The sequence below is a fragment of the Catharus ustulatus genome, chromosome 31, assembly GCF_009819885.2.
Source record: "Catharus ustulatus isolate bCatUst1 chromosome 31, bCatUst1.pri.v2, whole genome shotgun sequence".
In the NCBI taxonomy this organism is placed as follows: Eukaryota; Metazoa; Chordata; class Aves; order Passeriformes; family Turdidae; genus Catharus; species Catharus ustulatus.
Genome location: NC_046251.1, coordinates 491470 through 510636, shown reverse-complemented (window position 1 = coordinate 510636; position 19167 = coordinate 491470). Strand labels below are relative to the sequence as shown.

Here is a 19167-nt window from a genome sequence, read left to right as displayed (position 1 = left end):
CTGTCCCTGTCCCCTCGCTGTCCCTGTCCCCTCAGTGTCCCCTCAATATCTCTCTCCCCTCGTGTCCCCTCAGTGTCCCTGTCCCCTCCCATGACGATTCTGTCCCTGTCCCCTCAGTGTCCCCTCGTTGTCCCCACAGTGTCCCCTCTCTGTCCCCTCGGTGCCCCCCTCTCTGTCCTGTCCCCTTGATGTCTCCTCATGTCCCTTGTCCCCTCAGTGTCCCCATTCTGTCCCTGTCCCCTCAGTGTCCCCACAGTGTCCCCTCGCTGTCCCCTCTCTGTCCCCTCGCTGTCCCCTCGCTGTCCCCACAGTGTCCCCTCGCTGTCCCCTGTCCCCTCAGTGTCCCCTCAGTGTCCCCATTCTGTCCCTGTCCCTCGCTGTCCCTGTCCCTCTCTGTCCCCTCGCTGTCCCCTCAGTGTCCCCTCGGTGTCCCCTCTCTGTCCCCGTCCCCCTCCCGCACTGTCCCCACACACAGGGACACAGGTACAAAATAACCCTTTTATTGAGGGCACCGGGGGGTCCCGCGGGCGCTGGGGGGGGGAGGGGGGTCACCCAGCCCTGGGCTGTCCCTCGTGTCCCCAAAGTGTCCACCAAAGTGTCCCCCCGCTCACCTCCGCGGGCTCCTCTCCCGGGGCCGGCGGCTCCTACAAAAAGGGAAGGGGGCAATTAGTGATGGGGGGGGGCTGGGGACACCCCTGGGACACCCTGGGGACACCCTGGGGACATCCCGGGGACATCCCGGGGGACCCCAGGGTGACAAAAGAGAGGCGGGGCTCAGAGGGAGTGCGGAGCCAGGCTGTGATTGACAGCTGAGGCGACCAATCAGGAACAGAGCAGCGCCCCCACCCTCTCCTCTCTAAAATTCATCGTCATAATAAAAAATAATTTAAAAAAAAAAACCCAAGAGACATTTATTGAGGGGAGGGGACAGGTACAGGACACAGGAACTACGGGGGGAACCCCACGGGGGGACCCCGACACGGCGACCTCACAGCGCCCCGGGGGTCCGGGGGGGTCTGGGGGGGGTCCAGGGGTGGTCCCAGGGGGTCCTGGGTGTCCCCAGAGGTCCCGGAGGTCCCCGGGGGTCCCCGGGCTCGGCCCAGCCCGGCGCTGGCTCCAGGGGCTGCCCCCGGCTCCCGCCCAGCTCCGGCTCCTGCGGGACAGAGCGGCACGGTCAGACTGGAGTGGGGTGGGATTGGGGTGGGATTAGGGCAGGATTGGGATTGGGGAAGGGTCAGGACTGGGGTGGGATTGGGATTGGGATGGGATCAGAGCAGGATTGGGATTGGGGTGGGATTGGGGAAGGGTCAGGGACCAGGATCAAGGCAAGGACTGGGATCAGGTCAGGACTGGAATCAGGGCATGATCAGGACAGGATAGGCTCAGGATCGGGATCAAGGCAGGCTCAGGATCGGGATCAGGACCAGAATCAGGGCAGGATCGGGATCAGGATCAGGACAGGTTCAGGATCGGGATCAGGGCAGGATCAGGATCAGGGCAGGTTCAGGATCGGGATCAGGGCAGGGATCAGGATCAGGACAGGTTCAGGATCGGGATCAGGGCAGGATCGGATCAGGACAGGTTCAGGATCGGGATCAGGGCAGGATCAGGATAAGGATAGGCTCAGGATTGGTCTTGGGGGCAGGATCAGGATCAGGACTGAGAGCAGGATCAGAATCAGGACAGATTCAAGATCAGGATCAGGACAGGCACAGGATCGGGATCAGGGCAGGCTCAGGATCAGGACTGAGATCAGGATCAGAATCAGGACAGATTCAGGATCAGGATCAGGACAGGCACAGGTCGGGATCAGGGCAGGCTCAGGATCAGGACTGAGATCAGGATCAGTACCAGGACAGGATCAGGTTCAGGTTCAGGATCAGGTTCAGGATCAGGACAGGTTCAGGATTGGGATCAGGGCAGGCTCAGGATTGAGATCAGAGAAGGCTCAGACTCAGGATCAGGGCAGGATCAGGAGAAGTTCTGATTCCAGATCAGGATCAGACAGGCTCAGGACTGGGATCAGGGCAGGCTCAGGATTAGGGCAGGCTCAGAATCAGCATTGAGATCAGGACAGGCCTCAGGAATTGAGATCAGGGCAAACTCAGACTCAGGATCAGGGCAGGATCAGGATTGGGGATTGGGGCAGGGTCAGGATCAGGATCAGGAGCAGGATCAGGGCAGGATCAGGATCAAGACAGGTTCAGGATTGGGATCGGGACAGGATCAGCATCAGGATCAGGGATCGGGATTATAACAGGATCAGGTCAGGCTCAGGATCAGAATTAGGATCAGAACAGGGGCAGGCTCAGGGTCAGGATTGAGGCACGCTTCAGGATTGGGATCAGGGCAGGTTGGGATCGGATCAGGATTGGGACTGGGATCAGGGCAGGATCAGGATCAGGATCAGGGCAGGTTCAGGATCGGAATCAGGGCAGGCTCAGGATTAGTATCAGGACAGGATCAAGTTCAGGTTCAGGATCAGGTTCAGGATTGGGACAGGCTCAGGATCGGGATCAGGGCAGGATCAGGGATAAGGATAGGCTCAGGATTGGTCTTGGGGCAGGATCAGGATCAGGACTGAGATCAGGAATCAGAATCAGGACAGATTCAGGATCAGGGCAGACACAGGATCGGGATCAGGACCAGAATCAGGGCAGGATCAGGATCAGGGCAGGTTCAGGATTGGATCAGGGCAGGATCAGGATCAGGACTGAGATCAGGATCAGTACCAGGACAGGATCAGGTTCAGGATCAGGTTCAGGATCGGGACAAGCTCAGGATTGGGATCAGGGCAGGCTCGGGATCAGGATCAGGGACTGGGACTGGCATCGGAGCAGGGTCAGGATCAGGACTGGGATTGGGACTGGGATCAGGGCTGTGATCAGGACCAGGATCAGGGCAGGATCAGGACAGGCTCAGGATCGGGATCAGGGCAGGATCAGGATCAGGACAGGTTCTAATTCCAGATCAGGGAAGGATCAGGATCAGGATCAGGACAGGATCAGGATCAGGATCAGGGCAGGCTCAGGATCGGGATCAGGGCAGGATCGGGATCAGGGCAGGATTAGAATTGGGATCAGGATCAGGACAGGTTCTGATTCCGGATCAGGATCAGGATTGGGATCAGGGCAGGATCAGGATTAGGATCAGGATCAGGACAGGTTCTGATTCCGGATCAGGATCAGGATTGGGATCAGGATTAGGGCAGGTTCAGGATCAGGCTCAGGGTTGGGAGTGGCTCCGGTGCTGGGAGCTCCAAGAAGGCACAGCCCTGATCCCAGTCCTGACCCCAATAATCCCTGCTCTGATCCCAGCCCCAATCCCTGCTCTGACCCCAATAATCCCTGCTCTGATCCCTGCCCCAATCCCAGTCCTGACCCCAATAATCCCTGCTCTGACCCCTGCCCCAATCCCAGCCCTGACCCCAATAATCCCTGCTCTGACCCCTGCCCCAATCCCAGCCCTGACCCCAATAATCCCTGCTCTGATCCCAGCCCCAATCCCAGCCCCACTCCTGGCCCTGATCCCAGCTTCAATCCCTGCTCTGACCCCTGCCCCAATCCCAGTCCCGATCCCTGCTCCAATCCCAGTCCTGACCCCAATAATCCCAGTCCTGACCCCAATAATCCCTGCTCTGACCCTGCCCCAATCCCTGCCCCACTCCCAGTCCTGATCCCAGCCCCATTCCTGCCCCAATCCCAGTCCTGACCCCAATAATCCCTGCTCTGATCCCAGCCCCAATCCCAGTCCTGACCCCAATAATCCCTGCTCTGACCCCTGCCCCAATCCCTGCTCTGATCCCAGCCCCAATCCCAGCCCCTCCTTGTCCTGATCCCAGCCCCAATTCCCCCAATTTTCCCCCCAATTTTCCCCATATTTTCCCTAAATTCCCCATTTTCCCCCAAGTTTCCCAATTTTTCCTCTCAATTCCCTTCCAATTTCCCTCCATATTTTCCCCCCCATTTTTTTCCCTATTTTTCCCCCCAGTTCCCCCCAGTTTTTCCCCATTTTCCCCCTCACCTGGCCGTTAAAATCTCCTCCCTCCTCCGTAGCTGCCGCCGCCGCTGGAGCTGCCGTAACCGCCTGCGGGGCGGGGGGAGTCAGGGACCCCAAAATCGGGACATTTGGGGACCCCAAAATTGGGGGAGGGACACATTTGGGGACCCCCCAAGATCCCTGCCAGGACATTTTGGGGTCTCCCCAAAACATTTTAATCCCCTTCAAAGCGATTTCTGGGCTCCCCCAGGTGATTTTTGGGGTTTCCCCAAGACATTTTGGGTTCCTCAGGTGATTTTTGGGTCTCCCCAGACATTTTGGGGTGTCCCAGGTGATTTCTGGGTCCCCAGGTGGTTTTAGGGTCCCCAGGTGTTTTTTCGGGGTTTCCCCAATATATTTTGAAGGTCCCCAGGTGATTTTTGGGTCTCCCAAAGACATTTTGGGGTTTCCCAGGTGATTTTGGGATCCCCCATGTGAGTTTTGGGGTCCTGAGGTGATTTTTGGGGTCCCCCAGGTGGTTTCTGGGGTTTCCCCAAGACATTTTGGGTGTCCCAGGTTGTTTTTGGGATCCCCAGGTGAGTTTTTAGGGCCCCGAGCTGCACCCCCCGAAGCTGCCCTGGTACATTCAGGGATATTTTGGGGTTCTCCAGGTGTTTTCGGGGTGTTCCTGTGATGTTTTTGGGGTGATTTTGGGGTTCCCCAGGTGGGTTTTGGGGTGTTTTGGGGACTCACTGCCACCATAGGGCCCCGAGCTGTGCCCCCCGAAGCTGCCCCAGTACATTCAGGGATATTTTGGGGTTCCCCAGGTGTTTTTGGGGTGTTTTTGGGGTGATTTAGGGACTCACCACCACCATAGGGCCCTGAGCTGCACCCCCTCAGTACATTCAGGGATATTTTGGGGTGATTTTGGGGTTCTCCAGGTGATTCTGGGGTGATTTTGGGGTGTTTCTGTGATGTTTTTGGGGTTTTTTAGGCACTCACCGCCGCCGTAGGGCCCCGAGCTGCGCCCCCCGAAGCTCCCTCAGTTAAATTTGGGGATATTTGGGATTTTTTTTGGGGTGATTTTAGGGTTTTTTTGGCACTCACCGCCGCCGTAGGGCCCCGAGCTGCGCCCCCCGAAGCTGCCCCAGTTACATTTAGGGATATTTGGGATTTTTTGGGGTGATTTTAGGGGTTATTTGGGGGTGATTTCAGGACTCACCGCCGCCGTAGGGCCCCGAGCTGCGCCCCCCAAAGCTCCCCCCGTACATTTAGGGATATTTTGGGATGTTTATGGGATGTTTATGGGATGTTTATGGGATGTTTTTGGGGACTCACCGCCGCCGTAGGGCCCTGAGCTGCGCCCCCCGAAGCTCCCTCAGTTAAATTTGAGGATATTTGGGATTTTTTTTGGGGTGTTTTTGGAGTTTTTTGGGGACTCACCGCCGCCGTAGGGCCCCGAGCTGCGCCCCCCGAAGCTCCCCCCATACATTCAGGGATATTTTGGGATGTTTATGGGGTGTTTTTGGGGTTTTTTTGGCACTCACCGCCGCCGTAGGGCCCCGAGCTGCACCCCCCGAAGCTCCCCCAGTCACATTTAGGGATATTTAGGATTTTTTGGGTGTTTTTTTTGTGGTTTTAGGGTATTTTCAGGACTCACCACCGCCGTAGGGCCCCGAGCTGCGCCCCCCGAAGCTCCCTCAGTTAAATTTGGGGATATTTGGGATTTTTTGGGATGTTTTTTAGGGTGTTTTTGGGGTTTTTTGGGGACTCACCGCTGCCGTAGGGCCCCGAGCTGCGCCCCCCGAAGCTCCCTCAGTCACATTTAGGGATATTTGGGATTTTTTTGGGGTGATTTGGGGGTGATTTGGGGGTGATTTCAGGACTCACCGCCGCCGTAGGGCCCCGAGCTGCGCCCCCCGAAGCTCCCCCCATACATTCAGGGATTTTTTGGGATGTTTATGGGATGTTTTTAGGGACTCACCGCCGCCGTAGGGCCCCGAGCTGCGCCCCCCGAAGCTCCCCCCGTACATTCAGGGATATTTTGGGATGTTTATGGGATGTTTATGGGATGTTTTTAGGGACTCACCGCCGCCGTAGGGCCCCGAGCTGCGCCCCCCGTTACATTCAGGGATATTTAGGATTTTTGGGATGTTTTTTTGGGTGTTTTTGGGGTATTTTTAAGGACTCACCGCCGCCGTAGGGCCCCGAGCTGCGCCCCCCGAAGCTGCCCCGGTTACATTTAGGGATATTTAGGATTTTTTGGGTGTTTTTTTTGTGGTTTTAGGGTATTTTCAGGACTCACCGCCGCCGTAGGGCCCCGAGCTGCGCCCCCCGAAGCTCCCTCCCTTCATGGGCCCGAAGCTCGAGGCCTGGTTGTTGTAGCTGCCGAAGTCGTTGTAGCTGCCCCCGCCCCCGAAGTTACTGCCTGGGGGGACAGGGGGGACATTGGGGTCACAGAGGGGTCACAGTGGGGTCATAGTGGGGTCAGGGAGCACCCAGGGGTGCGCCGTGATTCGGGCATTTGGGAGGTTTGGGATGGGGGAGTGCAGAGTTCAGGGAGATTCAACTGGGACCCCAAAGCTCCCAGGACCCCCAGGATGGTTCATGAGACCCCAAACCCCCAGGGTGGCTTCTCTGAGACCCCAATTCCCCCCAGGATGGTTCTCAAGACCCCAAATCGCTGTGAGGGTTTCCCTGAGACCCCAAAGCCCCAGGGTGGTTCCCCTGAGACCCCAAATCCTGGTGATGGTTCCCAAGACCCCAAATCCCCCAGGGTGGCTCCTCTGAAACCCCAAATCCCCCAGGGTGGCTTCTCTGAGACCCCAAATCCCCCAGGATGGTTCCCCTGAGACCCCAAAGCCCCGAAATCCCCCAGGGTGGTTCCTCTGACCCGAAATTCCTCAGGATGGTTCCCGAGATCCCAAATCCCCCAGGGTGGCTCCCCTGAGACCCCAAAGCCCAGGGTGGTTCCTCTGAAACCCCAAACCCTCCCTGAAGGTTCCCTTGACCCCAAATCCCCCAGGATGGTTCCTGAGACCTCAAAAATCCTCGGATGGCTTTTTGAGACCCCAAATCCCCAGGATGGTTCTCAAGATCCCAAACCCTCCCTGAAGCTTCCCCTGACCCCAAATCCCCAGGATTGTTCCCCTGACCCCAAATCCCCCACGGTGGTTCCTCAGAGACCCCAAATCCTGGTGATGGTTTCTGAGACCCCAAACTCTCCCTGAAGCTTCTGAAACCCCAAACCCCTCAGGGTGGTTTCCCTGAGACCCCAAAGCCCCGAAATCCCCCAGGGTGGCTCCCCTGACCCCAAACCCTCCATAAGGGTTCCTCTGAAACCCCAAATCCCCCACAGTGGTTCCTCTGAGACCCCAAATCCTGGTGATGGTTCGCAAGATCCCAGACCCTCCCTGTAGCTTCCCTGAACCCAAATCCTCCAGGATTGTTCCCCTGACACCCCAAACCCTCCATAAAGGTTCCCCTGACCCCAAACCCCTCAGGATGGTTTCTCTGAATCCCCAAACCCCCCAGCGTGGATCCCCTGACCCAAATCCCCCCAGGGTGGTTCCTCTGAGACCCAAATCCTGGTGATGGTTCCTGAGACCCCAAATCCCCCAGGATTGTTCCCCTGAGACCCCAAAGCCCCGAAATCCCCCAGGGTGGTTCCCGAGATCCCAAATCCCTGAGGGTGGCTCCCCTGAGACCCCAAATCCCCCAGGGTGCCTCCCCTGACCCCAAATCCCTGTGAGGGTTTCCCTGAGACCCCAAAGCCCTCAGGGTGGTTCCTCTGACCCTAAATCCCCCAGCATGGTTCCTGAGACACCAAATCCCCCAGGATTGTTCCCCTGAGACACCAAATCCCGCAGGGTGGCTCCCCTGACCCCAAATCCTGGTGATGGCTCCCAACACCCCAAATCCCCCAGGATGGTTTCTCTGACACCCCAAATCCCCCAGGATGGTTCCTCTGACCCCAAATCCCCCAAGGTGCCTCCCCTGACCCCAAACCCCTCAGGATGGTTCCCAACACCCCAAATCCTGGTGATGGTTCCCAGGATGGCTCCCCTGACCCCAAATCCCCCAGGGTGGTTTCCCTGAGACCCCAAATCCTGGTGATGGTTCCTGAGACCCCAAACCCCCAGGATGGCTTCTCTGAGACCCCAAATCCCCCAGGATGGTTCCCCTGAGACCGCAAACCCTCCCTGAAGCTTCCCTTGACCCCAAATCCCCCCACGGTGGTTCCTCTGAGACCCCAAATCCTGGTGAGGGGTCCCCTGGGATCCCAAAACCCCCAAGAGCCTCAGGAAGGTTTCCCTGACCCCAAACCCTTCATGAAGGTTCCTCTGAAACCCCAAATTCCCCCACAGTGGCTCCTCTGAGACCCCAAATCGTGGTGATGGTTCCCAGGGTGGCTCCCCTGACCCCAAATCCCTGTGAGGGTTTCCCTGAGACCCCAAATCCCCAGGATGATTCCTGAGACCTCAAAAATCCTGGGATGGCTTTTTTGAGACCCCAAATCCCCATAAGAGTTTCTCTGAGACCCCAAATCCCTCAGGGTGGCTCCCCTGGCCCCAAATCCCCTGGGATGATTCCTGAGACCCCAAACCCTCCCTGAAGCTTCTCTTGACCCCAAATCCCCAGGGTGGCTCCCCAAAGCCCCAGAATCCCCCATGGTGGCTCCCCTGACCCCAAACCCTCCATAAAGGTTCCTCTGAAAACCCAAATCCCCCAGGATGGTTCCCAAGATCCCAAACCCTCCCTGAAGCTTCCCCTGACCCCAAATCCTCCAGGATTGTTCCCCTGACACCCCAAACCCCCCAGGGTGGCTCCCCTGACCCCCAAACCCCTCAGGATGGTTTCTCTGAATCCCCAAACCCCCCAGCGTGGAACCCCTGGCCCCAAATCCCCCCAGGATTGTTCCCCTGACTCCCCAAACCCCCCCAGGGTGGTTCCTGAGACCCCAAATCCCCCAGGGTGGTTCCTCTGCAACCCCAGACCCCCCAGCGTGGATCCCCTGACCCCAAATCCCCCCAGGGTGGTTTCCCTGAGACCCCAAAGCCCCCAAATCCCTCAGGGTGGTTCCTCTGAAACCCCAAATTCCCCAGGGTGGATACCCTGACCCCAAATCCTTCAGGATGGGTCCTCTGAGACCCCAAATCCTGGTGATGGTTCCTGAGACCCCCAAACCCCCACGATGGTTTCTCTGACACCCCAAATCCCCCAGGATGGTTCCTGAGACCCCAAATCCCCCAGGATGGTTCCCGAGCCCCCAAACCCTCCCTGAAGGTTCCCCTGACCCCCAACCCCCATCCCAGCTCCCCCAGCCTGTCCCCGTGTCCCCACCTGTCCCCGCCTCGCCCAGCCCGTTGCGCACGGCCAGGGCCGGGCCCCTCGCCGGCCGCCGGCCGCCGCTGCCGCCGCCGAAGCCGCCGCCGTTGTTGTAGCCGTCGTAGGAGCCGCTGCCGCCGCCGTAGCCGCGGTTCCCGCCCGAGTAACCGGGGCCGCCCCCGCCGCCGTAGCCTGGGAATCAAACAAAATAAAAACACATTTTGAGAGAGGGAAGCAAAGAGGGGCCTGGGCTGCGGCGGGCGAGGATGGCGGAATGGCGGGGGACCCCGGGGTGGGGTGGGGGTTTGGTGTTGTTTTGGTGGTTTGGTGGTTTTTTTGGTGTTTTTGTGTTGGTTTTTTTGGTGGTTTTGTGGTTTTTTTGGTGGTTTCAGGTTGTTTTTTGGTGGCTTTTTGTGGGTTTTTTTGGTGGGTTTTGGTATTTTTTTCGTGGTTTTTTGGTGTGTTTTGGTAAATTTTTTTGTAAATTTTTTGGTAAATTTTTTCGTGGTTTTTGGTATTTTTTGATGGTTTTTTTGGTGGTTTTTTTGGTGTTTTTTGTGGGTTTTTTTGTGGTTCTTGGTGGGTTTTTTGTGGGTTTTTTGGTTTTTTTGTGTTTCTTGCTGGGTTTTTTTTGTGGTTTTTTGGTGGTTTTTTTGTGGGTTTTTGTGGTTCTTGGTGGGTTTTTTGTGGTTTTTTGATGTGTTTTTGTGGGTTTTTTGTGGGTTTTTTGGTGTTTTTTGGTGTGGTTTTTTTGTGGTTCTTGGTGGGCTTTTTGTGTTTTTTGGTGGGTTTCTTCTTGTCCTTGTGGTGGTTTTTTTGTGGGTTTTTGGTGTGTTTTTTGTGTGTTTTTGGTGGTTTTCTTCTTGTTTAGTTGGTGTTTTTTTGGTGTTCTTGTGTGGTTTTTGGTGGGTTTTTATGGGTTTTTTGGTGGTTGTGTTTTTTCAATTTTTTTTGGATATTTGATGTTGCTTTGGGGGTTTTCTGGTGTTTTTGTTGTTTGGTTGGTGTTTTTGTTCTTGTTTGGTTGGTGGTTTTTTGGTGTTTTTTTTCGTGATTTTTGGTGTTTTTTGATGTTTTTGTTGCTGTTTAGTTGGTGTTTATTTGCTGGTATTTTTGGTGTTTGTGTTTCTGTTGTTTGGTGTTTTTTTGGCATTTTTTTAGTGTTTCTGTTGTTTGTTTGGTTGGTGTTTTTTTGGTGTTTGGTTGGTATTTTTTTAGTGTTTCTGTTGTTGTTTGGTTGGTGTTTTTTTGGTGGGTTTTTTCGTGGATTTTGGTATTTTTTGATGTTTCTGTTGTTGTTTGGTTGGTGGTTTTTTTGCAGTTTTTTGTGGGTTTTTGGTGGGTGGGTTTTCTGTGTTTTTTGGTGTTTTTTCGGTGTTTCTGTTGTTTGTTTGGTGTTTATTTGGTGTTTTTTTGGTGGTTTTGTTGCCGTTTGGTCGGTGTTTTTTGCTGGTATTTTTGTGGTTTTTTGGCGTTTCTGTTGTTGTTTGGTTGGTGTTTTTTTGGTGGTATTTTTGTATTTTTTGCTGTTTTTTTGTTGTTTCTGTTGCTATTTCTGTCTGGTTGCTGGCAGGGCAGCTGGAGCCCGGCCTGGCCTTACCGTCAGCGCCAAATCCATTAAATCCGTCGCCGCCGTAAGCGCCGGCGCGGCCAAACCCACCTGGAAAGAACAAACCGCGCTGGGGCCCCGCCCGGCGCCCGGCCAGGACACACACACACAGAGAGAGAGAGCAGCTGGTGGCATCAGGGTGTCCCCTGTCCCTTTTTCTGGGGGGTGTGGCACTGTCCCCGGCCGGCGCGCTCACTCACCACGGCCGCCGAAGTTGCCGCCGCGGTTGAAGTTGTCGCCGCCGCCGCCGAAGCCGCCGCGGCCGCCGCCGCCGAAATTCCCGGAGCCGCTGCGGCCTGGGAGGGGACAGGAGGAGGGGACAGGCTTTAGGGACAGCGTGGTGGCACCGTGGGGACACGGCCAGGGTGGCACTCACCTCGCTGGCCGGCCGAGGCGCTCGCCATCTCCTGCTTGGACAGCGCCTTGCGCACCTCGCAGTTGTGCCCGTTCACCGTGTGGTACTTCTGGACTGCGGGGACACCGAGGGGTCACGGGGGTGGCACGGGGTCATGGGGACACAGGGACACCACCCACGGGGTCACAGGGACACAGGGACACCACCCACAGGGGAACATGGCCACAGGGACACAGCCGGGCTGGCAGGGACACAGCTGGGTTGTCACCCACTCCATGCTGTCCCCAGGCTGTCCCCAAGCTGTCACTCTCCTAGCTGGGTTGTCACCTCCCACTCCCATGTCCCCAGGCTATCCCCAGGCTGTCCCTGTCCCCAGCTGGCTGTCCCTGTCCTCAGGCTGTCCCCAGCTGGCTGTCACCTGCATGTTCCCAGGCTGTCCCCAAGTTGTCACTGTCTCAGTTGGGTTGTCACCTCCCAACCCCATGTCCCCATGCTGTAACTGCCCCAGCCTGATTGTCACTGTCCCCAGGCTGTCCCCACCAGGCTGTCCCCAGCTGGCTGTCACTGTCCCAGCTAGGCTACCACCACCTGTGTGTCCCCAGGGTGTCCCCACCCTGGCTGTCACCCCATCCATGTCCCCAGGTTGGCTGTCACTGTCCCCAGGCTGTCCCCAGGCTGTCACTGTCCCCAGGTTGGCTGTCACTGTCCTCAGGCTGTCCCCAGGCTGTGCCTGTCCCCACCTCTCTGTCCCTGTCCCCAGGCTGTCACTGTCCCCAGCTGTCTGTCCCTGTCCCCAGCCTGTCCCCAGTCTGTCTGTCCCTGTCCCCAGGCTCTCTCCACCCTGTCACTGTCCCCAGCTGTCTGTCCCCGTCCCCAGCTGTCCCTGTCTCCACCCTGTCACTGTCCCCAGTCTGTCTGTCCCTGTCCCCAGCTGTCTGTCACTGTCCCCAGTCTATCTGTCCCTGTCCCCAGGCTGTCCCCAGTCTGTCTGTCCCTGTCCCCAGTCTATCTGTGCCTGTCCCCAGACTGTCCCTGTCCCCAGTCTCTCTGTCCCTGTCCCCAGCTGTCTGTCCCTGTCCCCAGGCTGTCCCTAGCAGTCTGTCCCTGTCCCTGTCCCGTCCCCACCCTGTCTGTCCCCGTCCCCAGCTGTCTGTCCCTGTCCCCAGGCCATCCCCACCTGTCTGTCCCTGTTCCCAGTCTGTCCCTGTCCCCATGCTGTCCCCGTCCCCAGGCACTCACTGACGATTTTGTCCACCGAGTCGTGGTCGTCGAAGGTGACGAAGGCGAAGCCGCGCTTCTTGCCGCTGCCGCGGTCGGTCATGATCTCGATGACCTCGATCTTGCCGTACTGGCCGAAGTACTCGCGCAGGTGATGCTCCTCCGTGTCCTCCTTGATGCCGCCCACGAAGATCTTCTTCACCGTCAGGTGCGCGCCGGGCCGCTGCGAGTCCTGGGACGCGGGGTCACAGAGCCATGGGGTCACCGGAGCCAGCAGTGTCACCAGAGCCATGGGGTCACCAGAGCCACGGGGTCACCAGAGCCACCACCATCCCCAGAGCCACCAGTGTCACCAGAGCCACGGGGTCACCGGAGCCACCAATGTCACCAGAGCCACCAATGTCACCAGAGCCACCATCATCCCCAGAGCCACCAATGTCACCAGAGCCACGGTGTCACCAGAGCCATGGGGTCACCAGAGCCATCAGTGTCCCCAGAGCCACCGGTGTCACCAGAGCCACAGTGTCACCAGAGCCACCACCATCCCCAGAGCCACCGGTGTCACCAGAGCCATCAGTGTCACCAGTGCCACGGTGTCACCAGAGCCACCATCATCCCCAGAGCCACCGGTATCACCAGAGCCATGGTATCACCAGAGCCACCAATGTCACCAGTGCCACCAATGTCCCCAGAGCCACCACCCACAGGGCACAGTTGTCCCCAGAGCCACCACCATCCCCAGAGCTACCGTGTCCCCAGAGGCACTGTGTCCCCACAGCCACCCCCTATGGGGCACGGCTGTCCCCAGAGTCATCAGTGTCCCCAGTGCCACCACCCATGGGCACGGGGCAGCTGGCCACTGTGTCCCCAGAGCCACGGTGTCCTCAGAGCCACCAGTGTCCCCAGTGCCACCACCCACGGGCACGGGGCAGCTGGCCACTGTGTCCCCAGAGCCACGGTGTCCTCAGAGCCACCAGTGTCCCCAGTGCCACCACCCACAAGGACACACAGCTGCTGCTGTCCCCAGAGCCACCACCATCCCCAGTGCCACGGTGTCCCCAGAGGCACCGTGTCCTCAGAAGCACCAGTGTCCCCAGTGCCACCACCCATGGGGCACGGGGCAGATGGCCACGGTGTCCCCAGAGCCATCAGTGTCCCCAGAGCCACCATGTCCCCAGAACCACCACGGTCCTCTGAGCCACCGTGTCCCCAGAGCCACCAGCCATGGGTCACGGGGCAGCTGGCTATGGTGTCCCCGGTGCCACCATGTCCCCAGAGCCACCGTGTCCCCAGAGCCACCACTGTCCCCAGAGCCACCACCCATGGGGCATGGGGCAGATGGCCACAGTGTCACCAGAGCCATCGGTGTCCCCAGAGCCACCACCCACAGGGACACACAGCTGCTGCTGTCCCCAATGTCCCCTCACCTCTCTGGACACGGTCCGTTTAGGCTCCACCACCCTGCCATGTCTCCCCAATGTCCCCAGTGTCCCCAATGTCCCCTCACCTCTCTGGACACGGCCCGTTTAGGCTCCACCACCCTGCCATGTCCCCCCAATGTCCCTGGTGTCCCCAGTGTCCCCAGTGTCCCCTCACCTCTCTGGACACGGCCCGTTTAGGCTCCACCACCCTGCCATGTCCCCCCAATGTCCCCAGTGTCCCCAGTGTCCCCTCACCTCTCTGGACACGGCCCGTTTAGGCTCCACCACCCTGCCATGTCCCCCCAGTGTCCCCAATGTCCCCAGTGTCCCCTCACCTCTCTGGACACGGCCCGTTTAGGCTCCACCACCCTGCCGTCCACCTTGTGTGGCCGCGCGTTCATGGCGGCGTCGACTTCCTCCACCGAGGAGTAGGTGACGAACCCGAACCCCCGCGAGCGCTTCGTGTTGGGGTCCCGCATCACCTGGGGACAGGGACACCTCAGGGACAGGGACATGGGGACAGGGACACCTCAGGGACAGGGACATGGGGACAGGGACATGGGGACAGGGACACAGGGATGTGACAAAACCCAAAGCCCCGCAAGCGCTTCATTGGGGTCCCGCATCACCTGGGGACAGGGACAGGGACACCTCAGGGACAGGGCAGGGACACCTCAGGGATGGTAGGGACAGTGACAGGGACACAGGGGACAGGACAGGGACACGGGGAGGGACACAGGAACAGGGATGTGAGAAAACCCAAAGCCCCGTGAGCGCTTTGTGTTGGGGTCCTGCATCACCTGGGGACAGGGACAGCTCAGGGATGGCAGGGACAGAGCAGGGACACCTCAGGGACAGGGATATGGGGGACAGGGACATGGGGACAGGGACACCTCAGGGATGGCAGGAACAGGGACAGGGCAGGGAGACATCAGGGACAGGGACACCACAGGGACAGGGACACCTGGGGGACAGGGACACAGCAACAGGGCAGGGACACATTGGGGACAGAGGAGGGACAGAGCAGGTACAGGGACACCTCAGGGACAGGGACATGGGGACAGGGACACCTCAGGGATGGCAGGGACAGGGCAGGGACAGGAACAAGGAGACGGTGACAGGGATGTGACAAAACCCAAATCCCTGCAAGTACGTCTTGGTGTCCCACATCACCTGGGGACAGGGACAGGGCAGGGACAGGGACAGGGCAGGGACAGGGCAGTGGACATGGGGACAGTGGTTGGGTTTTGGGGATGCCAGGGAAATATTTGATGTCCCAGGGCGGGGCTTGTGGTCCCAGGGCAGGGTGTGTTGATCCCAGGCCTGGTTTTGGTCATCCCAGGGCAGGTTTTGGTGTCCCAGGGCAGGGTTTGGTCATCCCAGGGATGGCTTTGGTCATCCCAGGGAGGGTTTTGGTCATCCCAGGGATGGCTTTGGTCATCCCAGGGAGGGTTTCTGTGGTTTCAGGGCGGGTTCTGGTGATCTCAGGGCAGTTTTTGGGGTCCCAGGAAAGGTTCTGGTCATCCCAGGGCAGGATTTGGTGACCCTAGGGCAGGTTTTGAGGTCCCAGGGAGTTTCAGGGGATCCCAGGGCAGTTTTTGGTGACCCCAGACCAGTTTTTTGGGGATCCCAGATTATGTTTAGGGATCCCAGGTCAGTTTTAGGGTGCCCCTCACCATGCACTCGGTCAGCATGCCCCAGGGCAGGTTTAAGAGATCCCAGGGCAGGTTTAGAGGATCCCAGGTCAGTTTTTAGGGCCCCAGGGCAGTTTTTGAGGTTCCCTCACCACACAGTCCATCAGGGTGCCCCAGGGCAGGTTCAGGTGACCCCAGGTCAGTGCCCCAGAGCAGTTTTTAGGGTCAGTTTTTGATGCCCCAGGTCAGTTTTAGGGTGCCCCAGGGCAGTTTTTGGGGTCTCAGATGAGTTTTTGGGGTCCCTCACCACGCAGTCGGTGAGCGTGCCCCAGGGCAGGTTCAGGTGACCCCAGGTCAGTGTTTAGGGGTGCCCCAGGTCAGTTTTTGATGCCCCAGGTCAGTTTTTAGGGTCAGTTTTTGATGCCCCAGGTCAGGTTTTAGGGGTGCCCCAGGTCAGGATTTGGTGCCCCAGGTCAGTTTTAGGTGCCCCCTCACCACACAGTCGGTGAGCGTGCCCCAGGGCAGGTTCAGGTGACCCCAGGTCAGTGCCCCAGGGCAGTTTTTAGGGTCAGTTTTTGATGCCCCAGGTCAGGTTTTAGGTGCCCCCTCACCACGCAGTCGGTGAGCGTGCCCCAGGGTCGGTTCAGGTGACCCCAGGGCAGGTTTAAGGGATCCCAGGTCAGGTTTTAGGGTCAGTTTTTGGGGTCTCAGATCAGTTTTTGGTGTCTCTCACCACACAGTCAGTCAGCGTGCCCCAGGTCAGTTTTTGGTGCCCCAGGTCAGTTTTTGGTGCCCCCAGGTCAGTTTTTAGGATCAGTTTTTGGTGCCCCAGATCAGTTTTAGGTGCCCCCTCACCACGCAGTCGGTCAGCGTGCCCCAGGGTCGGTTCAGGTGACCCCAGGGCAGGTTTAAGGGATCCCAGGTCAGTTTTAGGATCAGTTTTTAGTGCCCCCATGTCATGTTTAGGTGCCCCCTCACCACGCAGTCGGTGAGCATGCCCCAGGGCAGGTTTAAGGGATCCCAGGTCAGTTTTTAGGGTCAGTTTTAGGGTCCCTCACCACACAGTCAGTCAGCGTGCCCCACTGCTCGAAGTGGCTGCGCAGGCTCTCGTCCGTGGTCTCGAAGCTCAGGCCGCCGATGAAAAGTTTCCGGAGCTGCTCCGGCTCCTTCGGGGACTGCGGGGACAGGGCAGGGGACACAGGGGGTCAGGGGGGGCTGGGGACCCCCAGAACCTCCTCACACGGCTCTGGGGGGAGGGGATGGCATCCCAAAAATGCATCCTGGGACCACCCAGAGATCCTGACACCCCAAAATCCATCCTGGAATTCCCACAGCAACTCCTGGCACCCCAAAAATCCATCCTGAGAACACCCAGAGATCCTGACACCCCAAAAATCCATCCTGGAATTCCCACAGCAACTCCTGACATCCCAAAATCCATCCTGGGAACACCCAGAGCTGCTCACACCCCAAAATCCATCCTGGAATTCCCACAGCAACTCCTGGCACCCCAAAAATCCATCCTGAGAACACCCAGAGCTCCTGACATCCAAAAAATCCATCCTGGAATTCTCACAGCAACTCCTGACATCCCAAAATCCACCCTGGGACCACCCAGAGCTCCAGGGAGGTCTTGACATCCTAAAATCACCCCTGACACCCCAAAAATCCATCCTGGAATTCTCACAGCAACTCCTGGTACCCCAAAAATCCATCCTGGGAACACCCAGGGTTCCTGACATTCCAAATTCCCTCCAAAATTCCTTCCCACAGCTCCAGGGAGATCCTGACAGCCCAAAATCCATCCTGGGACCCCCCAAAATCCATCCTGGGACCACCCAGAGCTCCAGGGAGGTCTTGACATCCTAAAATCACCCCTGACATCCCAAAATCCATCCTGGGACCCCTCCCCAGCTCCTGACATCCCAAAAATCCCTCCTGGAATTCTCACAGCTCCTGACATCCCATATTCCCTCCAAAATTCCTTCCCACAGCTCCAGGGAGATCCTGACATCCAAAAATCCATCCTGGGACCCCCCAGAGCTCCTCACACCCCAAAATCCATCCTGGGACCCCCCAAAATCCATCCTGGGACCCCCCAGAACTCCTCACACCCCAAAATCCATCCTGAAATTTGCCCCAAAGCTCCTGACATCCCAAAAATCCCTCCTGGAATTCCCACAGCTCCTGACATCCCAAATTCCCTCCAAAATTCCCTCCCAGAGCTCCAGGGAGATCCTGACATCCAAAAATCCATCCTGGGACCCCCCAGAGCTCCAGGGAGGTCTTGACATCCTAAAATCACCCCTGACATCCCAAAAATCCATCCTGGAATTCCCACAGCTCCTGACATCCCAAATTCCCTCCAAAATTCCCTCCCACAGCTCCAGGGAGATCCTGACACCCCAAAATCCCCCCCTAGGACCCTAAAATCCATCCTGACACCCTAAAATCCATCGTGAGACCCCAAAATCCCCCCTGGGACCCCCAAATTTTCTCCCTGAGACCCCAAAATTTTCTCCCTGGGAACCTCCCAGCTCCAGGGATGCCCTAAAAGCTCAGATCCCACCCTGGGGTCCCTCCCTGCTCCAGGGAGGTCCTGACCCCCCCAAATTCCCTCTGGGAGCCCCCAGCCCCAAACTCAGGGGGTGCCCAGCCCCCCCAAGCCCCCTCCCCTGAGATCCTGAACCCCCCAGACCCCCTTTGAGGGACCCCAAACCCTAAAAGGACGCAGAGCTGCCCCCCAGCTCCTCCATCCCGAATTTTTGGGGCCAGCTGATCCCTGAGCATCCCCGGGCCCCATTTCCAGAGCCCCCCACCCCAAATTCTCCGACTTCCCAGTCCCCCAGATCTCTCCCCCATCCCCAAATTTTGAGGCCTACCACTCCCCTCATCGCCCCCACCCCCAAATCCGGGCTCCCCCACCCCTTTAAAACCCCCAATCTTTATTTTTAACCCCCCCAAGACCCCAAATTTCCACCTCCAAACCCCCCCCAACCCAATAATTACCCCAAAGGTTTGGCAGCCCCCCCTCCCCAGTGTGTGTCCCCCCCATCCCGGTGACACAAAGGACGCGCACGTGGCCCGGGGGGGGGGGATGGGGGGGTGGGGGGGTGAGGGGGGTCGCGCATGCGCTGAGTGGGGGGGGTGGGGGGGGGGCTCGGTGTGACCCCCCCCCCCCCACAATGGCGCCTGCGCGTGAGGGGAATGGGGGGGGGGGCGCCCGCGCAGGCGCAGTGAGAGCGCGCGGCCCGCCAGGCGGCGCCGTGAGGGGAGCGGGGGGGGGGGTGGAATTTAAAGAAAAAAAAAAAAAAAATTAAAAAAAAAACAAACAACAAAACGCGCGGGGAATCGGCGAGACGGAGGGGGGAAAAAAGCGGCGCGAGCGCTCACCTCGGCCTTGGCCATGGCGGCGGCGCGGGGCGGGGCGGGCCGGGCGGTGGCGGCAGCGCGCGATGCTCCCTCTGCGAGGGCCGACACGGAAAGGGGCCGAGCGATGCGAGCGCCGCTGCCTCACCCCGCCGCCCCCGCCGCCCTCACGGCCCCCGCGCCGCCTCCCATTGGCTGACGCCTCCCGGCGCCGCCGCCTGATTGGCTCGCCCGCCGCGCTCCTCCCGCGACGCC

The 19167-nt window shown here is 58.5% G+C and overlaps 1 protein-coding gene across 3 annotated transcripts; it reads right to left on the bottom strand.

Moving 5' to 3' along the window:
- Positions 1 to 484: 484 nt before the first annotated feature.
- Positions 485 to 19026, bottom strand: HNRNPA1 (heterogeneous nuclear ribonucleoprotein A1). 3 transcript variants are annotated; one of them, XM_033083294.1, is made up of 11 exons: positions 18937 to 19026; positions 16602 to 16718; positions 14245 to 14391; positions 12510 to 12720; positions 11292 to 11384; positions 11116 to 11211; positions 10907 to 10966; positions 9322 to 9498; positions 6284 to 6406; positions 4024 to 4086; positions 485 to 1153 (listed from the first exon to the last, which is right to left on the bottom strand). In XM_033083294.1, the coding sequence occupies exons 1-10, from the start codon at positions 18949 to 18951 to the stop codon at positions 4031 to 4033; spliced, it is 1095 nt and encodes a 364-aa protein (XP_032939185.1). In that variant the 5' UTR covers positions 18952 to 19026; the 3' UTR covers positions 485 to 1153; positions 4024 to 4030. The 3 variants fall into 3 exon arrangements, with proteins under 3 accessions (XP_032939185.1, XP_032939186.1, XP_032939187.1); XM_033083295.2 differs by having other exon boundaries at positions 485 to 644; positions 18937 to 19015; XM_033083296.2 differs by lacking the exon at positions 10907 to 10966 and having other exon boundaries at positions 18937 to 19015.
- Between the last annotated feature and the right edge of the window lie 141 nt (positions 19027 to 19167).

Excerpts from the sequence above, each read along its gene's own strand:
- HNRNPA1 (XM_033083294.1), bottom strand. Across the intron at positions 9,499-10,906 it reads TAATGGATTTGGCGCTGACG|GCTACGGCGGCGGGGGCGGC; the intron begins GTAAGGCCAGGC and ends TTTGATTCCCAG. Across the intron at positions 6,407-9,321 it reads GCTGGGCGAGGCGGGGACAG|GCAGTAACTTCGGGGGCGGG; the intron begins GTGGGGACACGG and ends CTGTCCCCCCAG.